The sequence below is a fragment of the Hypanus sabinus genome, chromosome 18 (genome assembly GCF_030144855.1).
Source record: "Hypanus sabinus isolate sHypSab1 chromosome 18, sHypSab1.hap1, whole genome shotgun sequence".
Classification (NCBI taxonomy): domain Eukaryota; kingdom Metazoa; phylum Chordata; class Chondrichthyes; order Myliobatiformes; family Dasyatidae; genus Hypanus; species Hypanus sabinus.
The window spans coordinates 14191599-14208323 of NC_082723.1; the positions used below are offsets into that span (position 1 = coordinate 14191599).

The 16725-nt window shown below is 40.5% G+C and overlaps 1 protein-coding gene across 1 annotated transcript in view; it reads right to left on the reverse strand.

Annotated features, from left to right (window-relative positions):
* Positions 1-15828, reverse strand: part of kcnt1b (potassium sodium-activated channel subfamily T member 1b) — a 488428-nt gene extending 472600 nt beyond the window's left edge. Inside the window, exon 1 of the mRNA XM_059993689.1 lies at positions 15334-15828. Within this exon, the coding sequence (XP_059849672.1) occupies positions 15334-15404 (71 nt within the window). The 5' untranslated portion in view covers positions 15405-15828. The remainder of the gene's footprint in view (positions 1-15333) is intronic.
* Positions 15829-16725: the final 897 nt, after the last annotated feature.

Consider the following 16725-nt stretch of genomic DNA (forward strand, 5'->3'; position numbering starts at 1 on the left):
TCAGTGCAAATCATTAACTATTTATTCCTCTCCTGAGATGCTGCCTAACCAGCTGAGTTTCTCCAGCATTCTGCGTGTATTACTCTGTATTTCAAGCATCTGAAGAAATACTCAAGATGTGCCTTTCAGGATAAAACTATATGTTTGTTTAAGACCCAATGCATTGCTGCAAATATTCCCTCTTTTCACCACTGACTCACTTTCCGGATTTCCGATCTCTACATCTAAGTATAGAGCCAGCAATTACATGGGAACACCACCACCTTCAGGTCACACACCATCCTGGAAATACATTCATTGGCCATTTCATTAGGCACACCTGTACACCTGCTCATTCATACAAGTATCTAATCAGCCAATCATGTGCCGGCAACTCAATGCTTAAAAGCATGCAGATATGGTCAAGAGGTTCAAGTGTTGTTCAGACCAGTTATCAGAATGGGGAAGAATGTGATCTAAGTGACTTTGACTGTGGAATGATTATTGGTGACAGATGGGGTCATTTGAGTATCTCAGAAATTGCTGATGAAAATGCCTTGTTAATGAGAGAACTTATAGGAGAATGACCAGACTGGTTCAAGCTGACAGGAAGGAAGAAATAACTCAAATAACTACGCATTACAATATTGGTGAGCAGAAGCATATTTCTGAACACACAACACATTGAACCTTGGACTGGATGGGCTACAGCAGCAGAAGACCACACTGGGTTCCACTTCTATGCGTAACAAAGTGGCCACTGAGTGTCGATTCATGCTTACGCATCATCAAACATGCCCTTTGACCAGATTCATTCATACCAACTAGGATACCTATCTAAGCTTATCAAATTTTTACAGCATTTCGCCCAAACCCCTCTTAAACATTCCTATTGATGTATCTTTGCAAATCTATTTTAAATGTTGTAGTTGAACTTAGCTTTATCACCTCCTCTGGCAGCTTGTTTCACATTCCCACCCCCCTGTGGAAAAAGACTGTTTAGATCTACCTTCTCTGTGTGTCCTCATGATGTTACATGCATCTATAAGGTCACCCCTCAGCCCTCTTTGGTCTAAGAAAACAGTCACACTCTATCTAATCTTTCCTGGTAACTCAAGCCCTCCAGTCCATGTAATATTCCTGAAATCTCTTTTGTACCCACTCCAGCTTAATCTCATCCTTCCAATAACATGGTGACCTAAATTGTACACAATACTTGAAGTGCAATGTAATCAACACACTATCAGTGTTAAATCCCATCAGCCATTCCCTTGCCAACTTTCCCAATTGATCAAGATCCTGTTATAGCCTTAGATAAGCTTCTTCAGTGACCAATATACCACTATTTTTGGTGTGATCTGCCTGTTTACTAATCATGCCACCTATAATCCATTTCATATCAGTAATGTGCATGACAAACAATAAAGAACCTGGCCTCAATCCTATGGCAAACCCCTAGTTTCAGGTCTCTCCATCTGAAAAGCAACCCTCCACTATTGTCTTCTGCCTCCTAACATCAAGCCAATTTTGTAACAAATTGACCTTGCTTTTGTACACTACCACACTTCAAGCTGGATCTTGCTGAAGCAGGACAACCAACACTTCGTACGAGACTTCCTTCTGCAGCCTTCAGTGCCTCCTAACTCATGAGATTCAAGGAAATGATGAATTAATGACAAATCAAAGATTGAAATAAAACAGTTACAGAGAATGGTGCAAAAAATTTAAAAAAAAACATTCAATGAGTGACAGTTCTATGAGCAAAAATGCCTTGTTAGTCAGAAAGGTCAGAGGGGAATGACCAGACTGGTTCAAGCTAACAGGAAGGTGACAGTAACTCAAATAACCACATGTTACCAAAGTGGTGTGCAGAAGAACATCTCTGATTCCACAACACGTCAAACCTTGAAGTGGTTGGGCAGTAGAAAACCATGAACATACAGGAGGTACCTAATGGAGTGGCACTGTGTGTGTGTAACCATTCCTTCATAGTCAATGGGTCTAAATCCTGGATCTCTCAATCCAACAATATTTTGAGGAAATCCTTATCAAAGAATTGCAATGGTTCAAGTAGGCTGTTCATGGACACCTTCCCAAGAGTGATTATAGGAATAGACAACAAATGCTGGCCTTGCCAATGATGATAACAATCCAAAAACTGAACACATTTTCAGTAAACCTCTCACTGACTGGCCGGATGATGATTCTTATCTGTTAAGTGAAGCTGAGTAGGGCTAAGCAAAGTACAGAAAGGAAATAGGTATCAACATAATCATGTCACAAAAGTTGAAATCTTTATCTTTGACAGATTTTATGGCACTGAAGTGACTGTTTGAGAATAGTAAATAGGCAAGTTAAACTTGTACAGAAGTAGTTTAGAGGGCTCATCTACAGAGACTATTTGGGTGGAATTGAGGAATGGGAAAGGTGTAGTAACACTTATAGGGGTGTATTATAGACCAACTAATGGGGAGCGAGAATTGGAGGAGCAAATTTGTAAGGAGATAGCAGATATTTGTAGTAAGCACAAGGTTGTGATTGTGGGAGATTTTAGTTTTCCACACATAGACTGGGAAGCCCATTCTGTAAAAGGGCTGGATGGTTTGGAGTTTGTAAAATGTGTACAGGATAGTTTTTTGCACCGACTAGGGAAGGGGCAGTGTTGGATCTCCTGTTAGGGAATGAGATAGGTCAGGTGATGGACGTATGTGTTGGGGAGCACTTCGGGTCCAGTGATCACAACACCGTTAGTTTCAATATAATTATAGAGAAGGATAGGACTGGACCCAGGGTTGAGATTTTTGATTGGAGAAAGGTTAACTTTGAGGAGATGTAAAAGGACTTAGAAGGAGTGGATTGGGACAATTTGTTTTATGGGAAGGATGTAATAGAGAAATGGAGGTCATTTAAAGGTGAAATTTTGAGGGTACAGAATCTTTATGTTCCTGTTAGGGTGAAAGGAAAGGTTAAAAGTTTGGGAGTGTCATATTTTTCAAGGGATATTGGAAACTTGGTTCGGAAAAAGAGGGAGATCTATAATACGTATAGCAGCATGGAGTAAATGAGGTGCTCGAGGAATATAAAGAATGTAAGAAGAATCTTAAGAAAGACATTAGAAAAACTAAAAGAAGATAAAAGGTTGCTTTGGCAAGTGAGGTGAAAATAAATCCAAAGGGTTTCTACAGTTATATTAATAGCAAAAGGAAAATGAGAGATAAAATTGGTCCCTTAGAGAATCAGAGTGGACAGCTACGTGTGGAGCCGAAAGAGATGGGGGAGATTTTGAACAATTTCTTTTAAATTAGGAACTGATTATAAACAGTCAACATGGATTTGTGTGTGGAAGGTCATGTTTGACAAATCTTATTGAATTTTTTGAAGAGGTTATAAGGAAAGTTGACGAAGGTAAAGACATGGATGTGGTTTATATGGACTTCAGTAAGGCCTTTGACAAGGTTAGTTAGGAAGGTTCAATCGTTAGGTATTAATATTGAAATAGTAAAATAGATTCAACTGTGGCTGGATGGGAGGTGCCAGAGAGTAGTGGTGGATAATGGTTTGTCAGGTTGGAGGCCAGTGACTCGTGGTGTGCCTCAGGGATCTGTATTGGGTCCAATGTTGTTTGGCATATACATTAATGATCTGGATGATGGGGTTCTAAATTGAGTTAATAAGTATGCAGATGATACTAAGGTAGGCGGCGTTGTGGATAATGAAATAGGTTTTCAAAATTTGCAGAGAGATTTAGACCAGTTAGAAGAGTGGGCTGAACGATGGCAGATGGAGTTTAACGCTGATAAGTGTGAGGTGCTACATTTTGGTAGGAATAATCCAAATAGGACATACATGGTAAATGGTAGGGCATTAAAGAATGCAGTAGAACAGAGTGATCTAGGAGTAATGGTGCATAGTTCCCTGAAGGTGGAATCTCATGTGGATAGGGTGGTGAAGAAAGCTTTTGGTATGCTGGCCTTTATAAATCAGATCATTGAGTATAGGAGTTGGGATGTAATGTTAAAATTGTACAAGGCATTGGTAAGGCCGAATTTGGAGTATTGTGTACAGTTCTGGTCACCAAATTATAGGAAAGATATCAACAAAATAGAGAGAGTACAGAGAAGATTTACCAGAATGTTACCTGGGTTTCAGCACCTAAGTTACAGGGAAAGGCTGAACAAGTGAGGTCTTTATTCTTTGGAGCATAGAAGGTTGAGGGGGGACTTGATAGAGGTATTTAAAATAAAGAAAGGGATAGATCGAGTTGACATGGATAGGCTTTTTCCATTGAGAGTAGGGGAGATTCAAACAAGAGGACATGATTTGAGAGCTAGGGGGCAAAAGTTTAAGGGTAACACGAGGGGGAATTTCTTTACTCAGAAAGTGGTAGCTGTGTGGAATGAGCTTCCAGTAGAAGTGGTAGAGGCAGGTTCGGTATTGTCATGTAAAGTAAAATTGGATAGGTATATGGACAGGAAAGGAATGGAGGGTTATGGGCTGACTGCGGGCCAGTGGGACTAGGTGAGAGTAAGCGTTTGGCACAGACTAGAAGAGCCGAGATGGCCTGTATCCATGCTGTAATTGTTATATGGTTATATATAGTTTGTAAAGAAAATAAGACTCTTTAATAGGAAACATAGTGATGCACCATCAATAACTCTCTGAGACGTGAGGCGCGATATCGGCTTTTATTGACTGGAAGAAAGAACAAGCAGCAATTGACCACCATGCTACATCCTGGAGACTGAGAGGCAGGGCTCAGGCCCCAATTGCCTTTATACCGGGGTCTGTGGGAGGAGCAGTCAGCAGGGTATATGTAGTGTCCAGACAGGTATATGTAGTTCACCACACATAGGATAATAGAAAAAGAATTAGTTTCAAATTGCTTTAAACAAATGTGAATGAATGCAAGCACTTAACCCTTTCAAATTATGCAAAAATGTGAGATAATGTAAATGATTCTGGTTCAAGATTCAAAACATGGATTCTGGGGAATATAAATTAATGATATTTTAATTGTATCAAAATAAAGTATTAATTTAACACAGAACAATATATTTATATACTTGTATAAATTCAGAACTACACCAATATTTAGCAACATTGTCACAATGTGCGCTGTCGGAACCCATGGCCATGTCGGATCAAAGGCAGACTCCTATGTAGAGTCAGCAACCAGAGTTTATTCATAAGGATTCCAACAGAACATCGGTGGTTTAACCAAGTGACACCACAAGATATAACATTCTCAAAACTATGACCCTGCAATTAGTGATGATTGGGCATCTGCTTAAATTATACTTGTAACACGGAATCCCTGAGCCCATCTAAATAAAATTAACAGGTTTAAACAGAAAGCACCAGGTGACTGCATTACAAAGAGTAGGTCACTCAAGATTAAAGCACAAGAAATGATTAACAACTCTCATTAAACAACAATTAACTAATTCAGATGGTCTAAAAACTTCAGAGCCAAACATTCACCAGCCCAAAGAGCTCGTTATAAGTTGTATTCTTCTCTTTTTCATTTTGTGTTTGTATTTTTTTCTCATTTACAAAACTTTCCTTTCACCAATAAAAACACAAAATGCTGAATTTTTAACACTGAAATGCCTGGGAATCCGCCAATATGAATTACATAAAGCAAAGAAGAAGTCTGGCTTCTCAACTTATCAACTATTATATCAACTTTCTTCCATGCCTTACACTTCCCTTTCCATTAAAACAATAAACTACTTCATGTCTGAGAGTCTCATTTAATTTAAAGCTAAAACAACTAGGGTGAGAGAAACAAAGGTCAGATTTTTCTCACACTATTAAGCCAACAGTAATGGGTGTCTTCATAGTATTTGTTTGAGAACCACTCAGAAAGAAATGATGCAAAACACAAACACAATATTCAAATACAAAAGGGCTGTGAACTGTGTCGCAACTGAATTGATAAAATATATATACTGCTAGCCATCTGAGAAAAACAGTAAAAACTGCAAATTTGTTTAGCTTCCTGGAGGGAAGTACTCAACAAGTATTTTTTCAAAAAAACAGCACAGAAACATTAGGAGATAAAAGATACAGTGCAGAAACAGACCATTCAGCTCAATTAGAGTTTAAGCTCCCTTTGAACCTCTGCTATCCTTCCCAGTCTCACTATCATTATAATCCTTTGCCATCGTCTCTCTCAGATATAACAAAACCTTCCCTGAGAACATCTGTCAGAACGTCAAAAGAGAGCATCTTTTTGACATAAAACTTAATTAGACTTTGCAGCTTTATCTCCCTCTTTCTACATCACGCTAATTAAAAACCTTCTGTTGTTGTAGAGTGCGTAGAACAATTTCTATATTGGAAGTGAAGAGACTTAGATTTTTGCACTACTGAAGTAGTTATAATCTAACAATTCATAAGTAAATTGTAATAACATAATTTATGTGAAATTGAAATAACAACACACACTATCTATATGCAATTCCTATCTTTCTACTTCCCTATACTATCTTAATAGTTATCAACCCTTTTAGTTATGAATGTTACAAGAATATAATAAATTAATGAGTATTAATGGGTGACAAAAACAAAGCATGATTTCAACTCACAAGAGGCAGAGGTAATGGCGCTATTTCACACAGTGCCATGTAGATATTAGTAATAAGGGAAGATCAATGAAATCAACTTATAAATGTATTCGTTTTATTTATTTATTTATTTATTGAGCTAGAGCACAGAACCGGCCCTTCCAGTGCTCCAAGCCATACCACACAGCAAATCCTCAGTTTAACCCTATCCTAATTATAGGATAATTTACGCAGTAACTCCTGCAATGCTGCTGGCACCAAACTATACCAACTTTTGTCATTCCTTTAGACCTGTCATTAGCATGGGGGGGGGGGGGGGTCCCACTGCATGGGCAACAGACGGATCTCCATATCAACTCTGCCCTGGCTTGCACCATGGAGAGGCCACTCCCGGTGACTACCAGTGGCACATTGCCCATGGCCAACCACAACCGATGGAGGCCACACATTAATTAGTATCTTTTGGGATGGACCATACCCAACGAATCATTTAAGTAAACAGTATCCTGAGGGAAAGCATCCAATAAGTGCCTCTATTCACAGAAGAAATCAGCTGAATAGTTTGCTGTTTTTAATTTCTTTGAATTAATTGCCTCTTTCAGAATGCTGGACATTTTTACAATGAAGGGGAGAAAACTTCCCGGAAATAAATTGTGTATCAGCATAGCCCAAGAACCCAAAGCTTTCTCAGTACCTTCTATGGCCAGGGATGACAGAATGGATACAACAGAAATGCCTATTTGTCCTCATCCTTGGTAGATTATCTATTGTAGATTCTTCATTTGCATGTTTCAAAGCCAGAGTTCCTTTCTGGCCTCATCCAAAGCTTCTAGGGTTCTAGGGTTGGGCATATACTCTGGTGAGCTTTAGTACACTGGTTCCATGATAACGGGAGCAGAACGGGGGTTCATTAATTCTGTTGATGGAGTTGCTGAGACTCTAGACTAGCTCATTCTTTATGACAAAACTCAGTCTGCAAAGACTTTGGGTTTTCCCCTCCAGTTGGTTGGATCCCTGCTTTTCTTTATGCTTCTGAGGTGCTTGAACAACCTAGTCCAAGATTCTCGAGGCAGTGGAAAAATAGCAGTAGTGATGTTCCCATGAAATCCTTCAGGTTCAATGAATGGTTAAGTGAACAAACATCAGTTCCTCTCCCAAGCCCTCATCAGCATTAAAGCCCCAGTCAGCGTCGGATTTCCACACAGAGCAGGTGAACTCAAATCATTTTCTTTCTGACACCAGAGCCTTAAATTCTACTCTGGGCTCTTTCATGGGAAAGGATTACAAGGCAAAGAGAAGATAAGATTCAAAAATGTACTCAAATCCTTCTTGAAATGTATGATTTCCTCTGGGTGCACCGGTTTCTTCACACATTCCAAAGACGTAGTGGTTAGTAGATTAATTGGTCTGTGATTAGATGTGGGTTACTGGCTCATTGGGTCAGAAGGGTCTTTTCAGCACTGTATCTCTAAATAAAAAACTATGTAACATCCCCAATGACTCATAGGAATCTCTGGCTCAGAACACTCAAAATACAAAAGACGTAGACAGTTAGAAGTGATCAGTGACCACAAACAAAAACAATTACATAGGCTTTCCAGTATGTAACTAGAGGACATTTCTGCAGGATGTCAGACAAGGAGTGTAATACAGTAAATCAGAAACCTTGAGTAGCAAAATAAATAGGGAATTGTGGGATTAATGGAAACATCAACAGGATAATCAGATATATAAGCAAGTCTTGTTACATCATAGAGATAGCAACCTATCAAATAACAGTTGAATACTCATCTCTATATAAAATAACAACTTGAGTCTAGATGTCCTACCACAGGACAAAACACTGAGCAGGTAATATCTGGAACATTGTTTGAATTGCAGGAACTTTAACTTCAAGAATGAAGTAGCTACAATAAAAGTTCCAGGTAAGATATATGATAACAAGAACAAAACACAAAGGGATTTATTTCTCATTATAGGAGATAAGACAAGAGGGTTTTTCCAGTCAATATTTTGTGGAAGGATACACAACTATTCATTTGGCAGAGGACTGCTGAAAGGGGGATAAGGTTCTGCATAATTTAAAGGCTACAGTCTTTTCAAATGTACAGTAAAGGAGAGCAAAAAAAACTAAACAAATCAGATTCAGGATAGATTTGGACAAGTGTTTTAAAGAAAGGATATATATAATTGATCATAATTCTAGATCAGTAAGGAGGTAGACGAGTGGTTCTTCTAGCCTAGATATGTTTTCTTTCCTTGGCTTCCCCCCGCTATATCTTCCATAATCAGACTCCCAGCCACAGCTTTGCAATAAATAATTGAGGGTATAGAATTGGCAGATGAATATTGATTGAAAGAGAATTAAGGCATTGAGTTAACGTTTTCTTTTGATGACTCATATTGGAAGCAATAGTTAGACATTCTTTCTTTTTGCTGATTATTATTCTGCAAGCATCTCCAGCAACTTTTATTGCAAGTTAACAGTACTTACATTTTTAGTTTAGGTATTACTCCTTATATGCAGACCAGCATGTTGGTTACTTTGTAATCCAGAGGTTTGGAAAGGGTATTTTAAGTCCCATTGTGTAGCTATGATACTTTAATTCAGTTAATTAAGTAAATCTGGAAATGGGAGAACTGGTACCTTTGACGATATCCCTGAAATCACTAGAGCTCCCAGAGGAAGAAAATCCCCTGTCTTCACTTCATCTGATTTATTTGTAACTCCAGACTCTCTAAAATGTCAGTTGCCCTCTGAAAAACCCTAGCAATCATTTTAGTTGGAACAATAAGAGTCCTTGTATGCAAGGACACACATCCTATGATTAAATAAATCAAACAATACATTCTAATGACATCAGAAAAAAATTTTAAATCAATGTCATCAGAAAAACATAACATTGTAGAAAAGTACATCAGTATCTCAAGACTGACAATACACTGCAAATGTTCAGAATTAAAACAAAATCATGATTATTATTGTTATATCAAGGTGATTTGTACTGTTGTTGAAATGGAATAATTATTCTACCCCAATACTCATTTGTAAGAATAATTTATGGCACTATACTCATTAAAAGAGAAAGGTTACAGCATTCAGAAAAGTCTGAAATTGAAATGCTCTTCTACTCAGCTGATGAGGAAAAGGAGATTGCTACAAAAACTAGGAAAAGCAGGTTTAGAGTAAGCAGGAAGGGGAATAATTCTTTTCACCCAAGGGTGGTTGGAATCTGGAACATTCTTCCTAAGCGGATGGAGAAAAAAAGTCTTCTTACAACATTAAGAAGCATCAGGAGAATCACTTGAATTGCAAAGACACAAAAGGCTATGGATCAAGGGCTGGTAAATGGGATTAGTGAAGATGGGTAATTGATGGTTGGCATGGACATAGTGTTCTGTATGATTCTATTATTAAAAATTACGAAGCAGCTTTATGTCTTCACTGTACAGATGATAGTACTTAAGATGGAAGCCACAATATAATAAATCTACTGGGAAATTTGTGAAAGTTGTTTTCCCCGAAAACTGTTGAAGTTTGAATGTGCTATCATATAGAGTGGTAGAGAGCAGAGAATGAGTACATTTAAAGCAACTGATTTTGCCACAGGCTGTGAGGGAATTAAAAGGATATACAAATAGATTTGAACGAAGTTGGATGGGGTGATAGTGGGATATGCACAAGGAACACAAAGACTAGCAAATACCTATTTGGCTGTATGTATAGTTTCTCTGCTTTGATTTCTATGCATTTCAATGTGGATTACATCTCCCAATTAAGAGTGAATGCTCTATTTAGATTTCTGACTGATTATAGATAACCTGATCTAATTAAATTACTTACAGCCCATTACACTAGCTGGTGTTTAGGGCAGCAATGAAGATCCTCCATCTCTGTCTGTCCTGAGTCACTCAAATGTAGAAGGATTCTTTATTGCTGTTTCTGAAACAATTTTGTTTGATCAGTCAGAGTTGTTAGCCCTGAGCGGAACCCCTGAACTTGGAGGACCAGTGGACCACTCTTAGTCTGGCCTCTACCCTTTGACCCGTTTGGTATGGGTAACCCTACCAAGAGCCATAGCATAAAACATTCCAGCCGGGTCATCGAGGCACACAAACCTCCAAACCATGACAAGGTTGTAGATCTCTTGGAGGGATCTAATTAAAATGAATTACGATTTCCACGTGAAGAATCTTGTAATCACCAAGGGGAAAGAAGTAGATTGTTTAATATTAGTATTCATAAATCCTATGAGAGAAATGTAGATTTATACAGCCATTTACATATGCTCGGTATTCTTATTTGAAACAATAATTATGATTGTACGATGACATGGATATGTAACTGTGCTGAAATGTAATTCTCTTCTATTGTTTTTACTGTGACTATATAATTTCCTTCCGCCTCACCCAACCAAGAGTGAATCTGGGAATCAATAATCTTAATAATCTTGCATTTTTAATGCCATCCTGTGATGTAAATGTCAAGACCAAATTCCATATTTTCGTTCTGACACAGCTTTGTTTAAACAAGAGGGCATTTCCCTTTCAGGAAACAATCTGCTCCAATTCACAATGTAACTACTTGTTTCACAATAAACTATTCATATTAATTGGCAGGGGTTGGAAAAACAAAATATGTTCCATGTTATTTTTCCCTTTCTTTCCCATGTTGTCTTCTGGTTTTTGGCCATGAAGTTCTGTTATCAGTTCCTAAGAAAACATTTCAGTGGAGTTTCTACTGTGCCATTTACATCACCCAGTTTCATCTCATCTACAACCAGTTCTTTCTGTTTTCTCCTTCCACACAACTTCACCCCCACCTTTCCATTTTATCAAAATTATTGTGCATATTCTTGTGACACTCCAGGCCATCTCCCTTAGGTGTCAGGTGTATTTCTGACAACGTGCGTGTCTTATGAGGATAGGCTGAGTGAGCTAGGGCTTTTTCTTTGCAATGAAGGAGGATGAGTGGTAACTTGATAGAGGTGTACAGATGACAAGAGACTTATTTCCCCCAGGGCTGAAATGGCTACTATTAGGAGCATAATTTTAAGGTGATCAGAGGAAAGTAAGTTTTATTTTACACAGAGAATGGTGAGTGTGTGGAACATGCTGCCAGAATTGGTGGTAGAGATAGATACATTAGAGACATTTAAGAGACACTTAGATAAGCACATGGATAATAGAAAAATGGAGGGCTATGTAGGAGGGAAGGGTTTGATTGGTCTTGGAGTAGGTTAAATGTTGGCAAAACATCGTGGGCAGAAGAACCTGTATTGTAAAGTCACGTATTCTATGAACAGGACAGGTGCCCTGCACTTCCCATGATGCTAAAACCTGAACTTATTTCATTATCTTTTATTCGAGTTTATTTGCTTCAGAAAGCGCATCTACTGTGCAGATCCTGACATCTATTACTCGCTTAGTTGCTTTTTTTTAAGTTGGCATCGTAAAAACACTACACTCATACAGAGCAGGACTATATTTTTGCTCATTGCGACTTTGCTGAGTCCCATGGTATTATTTTTGGCATTCCACCAAGGCCACTTCATCCCATTGACTTTGTTTATGTTCGAGATCCTCACTCGTAGTTCTGAAGCAGGAACAAGATGAAAGAATCGAAGAACAAGCCAGCCAATCGGTCGTGACAAATTAGAGTTTTCTGTAGCACTATTGCTGTTATTTTACTTTATTCAATCATGGGAACATTAAAGAAAAAATAAAGGAGCGTGAATAAACTGCTTGGCTCTCAGTTTTTCTCCATTGTTCACCCGGATTACGGCGATCTTCCACCTCAGGGCCGATTTCCTGAACATTCGCCACATCCTCTAAATCCCTTAACGTTCAAAAACCTCCCATGGATTCAATGACTGTCTCTCCGCAGATCTCCAGGTTAGAAAGAATTTTCTCCTAATTCTGAATCCTCATCCACTGTGCACCAGCCAGATGGTCCCTGTAAGAAGCTGCAATAAACTCTCTTCTCATTCTTCCAGACAACACAACCCTAATCTCTCTTTATGTGACAACCCCAGCATGCCCAGAAACAGGGATGTTCGCTGCTTTGGGAGGGAGAGCCTTCTTAGAGAAGGAGACCAAAGCTGAACTCAGCCCTCCAGGCTCAGTCACAGTTAGATGCTGTTTAACTGCAGTGAGATATGTTTTATCAAATTAAGTCAAGACAAGTTTATTGTCACTTAATTACACACATGTATGCCACCAAACGAGATGTTTCTCTGAACCAGGTGGTTAAGCAAAGTAGTACACATAACACACAATAACTTATGAAGGTAAAGATAAAATCCTCAGCTGAATTAAACAAACAAACTGAAGTGCATAGATTAAATATTGTAAGGTACAGAACAGATTAACCAGCGGCCCTTCGACTGCAGTGCCGCAGAGAGTTCAGAAGGCTAATGGCCTGAGGGAGTAATCTGTTTTTTTCCCTCAACCTGCCCGTTCTGATCGGAGTCTCCTGCCTGATGGTAGAAAGTCAAAGAGGATGCTGGATTGCTGTATGGACGAGCGGGATTCCTAATAATACTCAGGGCCCACGCGGCGCTCTTGATAAATATCCCCGATGGGTGACAGGGAGACCCTTATGATCCTCTCTGGCGTTCTCACACCCTCTTGAAGCACTTCCCGTCCGATGCTCGGCTGTTCCCATACCTGAACTCAAAACTTTTCAGAATAAAATACTATTTTATCCACTCGCCTTCCTAATAATTTGTTACACTTGAGTATTACCTCTCACTAACTTGTGCACAAGGACGTGTGTCGCAACATTTGCTTAAAGAAACCACTCAATGGACTAAGAAGTATCAATAGATAAAACGATTATTTCGTCAATCTGAAATTATAGTGCGTCTCAGAACTTGATGGCTACCCAAAGAACCTGGTGGAAGATTTGACGCTTAAAAAGGCAGAAATATTCCTGCCAGTGGGTCGATACCTGACTAGTAGCGTGTCTCGGGTTTGGGACAGAGACTTTGATACGGCCGCTCATGGGACGGTAAGCGGGTGTAAGAGGAACTCTGTCACTGTTAAAACGGAGCGAAATGGGGTGAGCGCAGTTGTTCGGAAAATGGAGGAGAAGCAGCACCAATACTGGAGTGAGAGAACCCCCGTTCTTCGGGTCCCGTCAATAAACGCTCTTTCTGGTTTAGTGACCGGTTACGCTCATAGGCCACCTATGAACATTACGAAAACTGAAGCGATTGTTGTTCCGCTGCGATGAATAAACAACAACAAAAAAAAACTCGATGCAAGAAATGCTGTTTATTATTTAAGAACAAAAGATGTTTCACTAGTCACTGGGATTCCCTTTTGCACTGAGCCGCTCCAAGAGTGCCAAAGTTGATGTACAGATCTGAGGACGAATCGTCGATCTGATTAATTATTCGGTCCCAAAGCGTCTACCCGACCCGCGACGTATTCACACCATTCCCGTTTTGAACGGATTTAGATTAATCTCTTCTTGCTGTCACACCATGGAACTGTCTTTGTTCCAGCTCTCTGATCTCACTTTCTGATTAACTTCACGCCCCCATACTCTGCTCTTAACCCCAAAATAATCCCCGTGGAGCTTCGTCAGTGATTTCGTCATCAGTAAGTCTACCGGTGTTAATTTATGTTAGAGTGGGGATGTCCTGGACTACAATCCCCTTAGAAAAGTTGGTCTTCAAAAAGCCCCCTGTACCGTCCAGCCTCAGCGAACACGGCGAGTTTTCTAAAATAAACATGTTGCATTCATTCACACCCCTGCCGTTTTCAGAACATGCAATAGCTCTCCACGTACATTCAACCGTTCTCCTCCGAGAGTACTTCTGCGGACCCCACGCCTGCCGGAATAAGCAAGGAGAGAACGGCCCCGAGAGGACCTGTACTTCAGCCACGAAACTTACTGTTTTCGTCAAAAGCGGTAGCTAGCTATGGAAACAGCGTCGAGAATTGCCCCGAGCACAGAGAGATTAAACATAACCAAAAGCGTGGGCACACGCGTAGACACAGAGAGTGGGGGAGACACATACACAAAACAGAAGCACCGAGATAGACATCGAGAGAGATGGGGATGGGATGGAGAGGGAGAAAGAGGGGGGAGAGAGGGGGGGGGGAGGGGGAAGAGAGAGAGACATAGAGAGAGTGGGGGGGGGGGGGAGAGAGAGAGAATGAAAAAATACAGAGACAGACATATGCAGTCTAATGAAGGGTCTCGGCCTGAAACATCGACTGTTCACTCATTTCCATAGATGCTGCCTGACCTTCTGAGTCCAACCAGCATTTTGTCTGTGTCACATGGAGAAAGAGACACACAAACACACGAACTGGCATAAAGAAATATACAAAAAAACAGTTACACACACACACACACACACACACACACACACACACACACACACACACACACACACACACACACACACACACACACACACACACACACACACACACACACACACACACACACACACACACACACACACACACACCAGCGAGAACGATTTGGAACAGCAGTGTTCCCGAAAGCGCGACCTGGAACAATAGGGAACAAACCGGCGTTTACTTAGGTGAAATATCTCAAATATAATTTAGTCCCGAGTAGAGAGGGCAAAATTTACAAGTCCTGTAAAGATGGATTTGCCAATTAATGGAATGGATGAGCAGTTTCCATGGAGAAGTGAGAAGAGAGAGAGAGAGAGAGAGAGAGAGAGCAGATCGTATGGACATAAAGCCACACTCGAAGCCTGGAATGAGAGGGGTGTCCGTTTGGGCGATAGTGATTTACCTGGAGGTTTGTTTACTCGACGTCCCATCATCGAAGACAAAGGACCGGTTGGTGTAACACTCGCTGCACATCTTCTCTGCCGCTGCCCTGGGTTCGTGCTTTCTGCTTCCTGCCGTTGGAGTGGCCTCGAGATCGGGGCATCAGAGGAATCGACCCCGGGGAACCGAGTCACGGAGCTCGTCGACTGAGCGAGCGGCTGACTGTCCCCAGTCCGACACAACCTTCATTGCAGTCAAGCCTTCACGCATACAACAGAGGAAGGAGGCGGAGGGGCTCAGTGGGGATCTGGATAGTGGTGAAGTTCCTTCAAGTTTCCCACGTTGAGGAATAGCGAGTGTTTCCGTACGATGGTCACAGATTCGCACCCTCCCACGGAACAGCTCCCCGACTCCAGTTATACCTCCAGAAGAGGTTTCCTGGGGTTGAAATGTCAGTCTCAATCCCTGCACCCCACTCACCTCGAGTGCTTTAGAACTGCTTGTATGAGTTATCCGCGCATGTCACCTGTTGAAGGGGCGGGAGCTGGCTGCAGATAATATTAATGAAAGGTGTCCCTGGCCACAAGCAAATGCAACCAGAGGTCCCAGCTGCATACTAAGAACAAGTACAAATACCCAACACACTTCTGAACGGTTTACAAAACTTGTATTGTGGAAACATCCATAAAGAATTGGATCGATGCCTGCCTGTAAATGTACGTCCGGTAGCGAGGTCTTATTTTGCTTCACTTTAATTAGATGTGGGTATGTGGCCCAGATAGCTAATGGAGAGGAAATCATCGGGTAGGGGAGGGTTTAAATTGCATAGTTTGCTCAGTGTGGCGTGATAATCTGGCGTTACCGAGTGTATGAGCAGTAATCCTGGCACACAGCTCAGGGTTCAGTCCTGGAAATGAAACCAAGAAATAAATGGGTAACTGCTTCCAGATTCAATCACTTCATGATCAGATTTAAGCGTCATTGATTATAAATGCATATCCCATAACGTTCGTTCAAGGCAAACCAGAGGACTGGATACAACAGAACTACAGTGCCCCCTCGTGGCTATAGTCTACAATTACAAGACCGTCACCTTTTTTTAAATCACCATTTTCCATCAGTATATCAGTTTATACTCAGTAAAGCGGTGAACATTAAACGTGAGAGTGGGGAATTAAATTACGTGGAGGAAACAACTATCCACACATGAAGACAAGAAATCCTGCAGGGACTGAAAATCCTGAGCAACACACAAAATGCTGGAGGAACTCAGTGGGTTGGGCATGGAGGGGAGGGGAATAAATTCCTATGGAGGGGAATAAATTCTCCTTTTTCTCTCCTAATCTCTTTTTCCTTCATTCTCTCCTTTTCCATTCCACATTCTGATTACCCTCTCACTCCTTCTTTTCCCCAC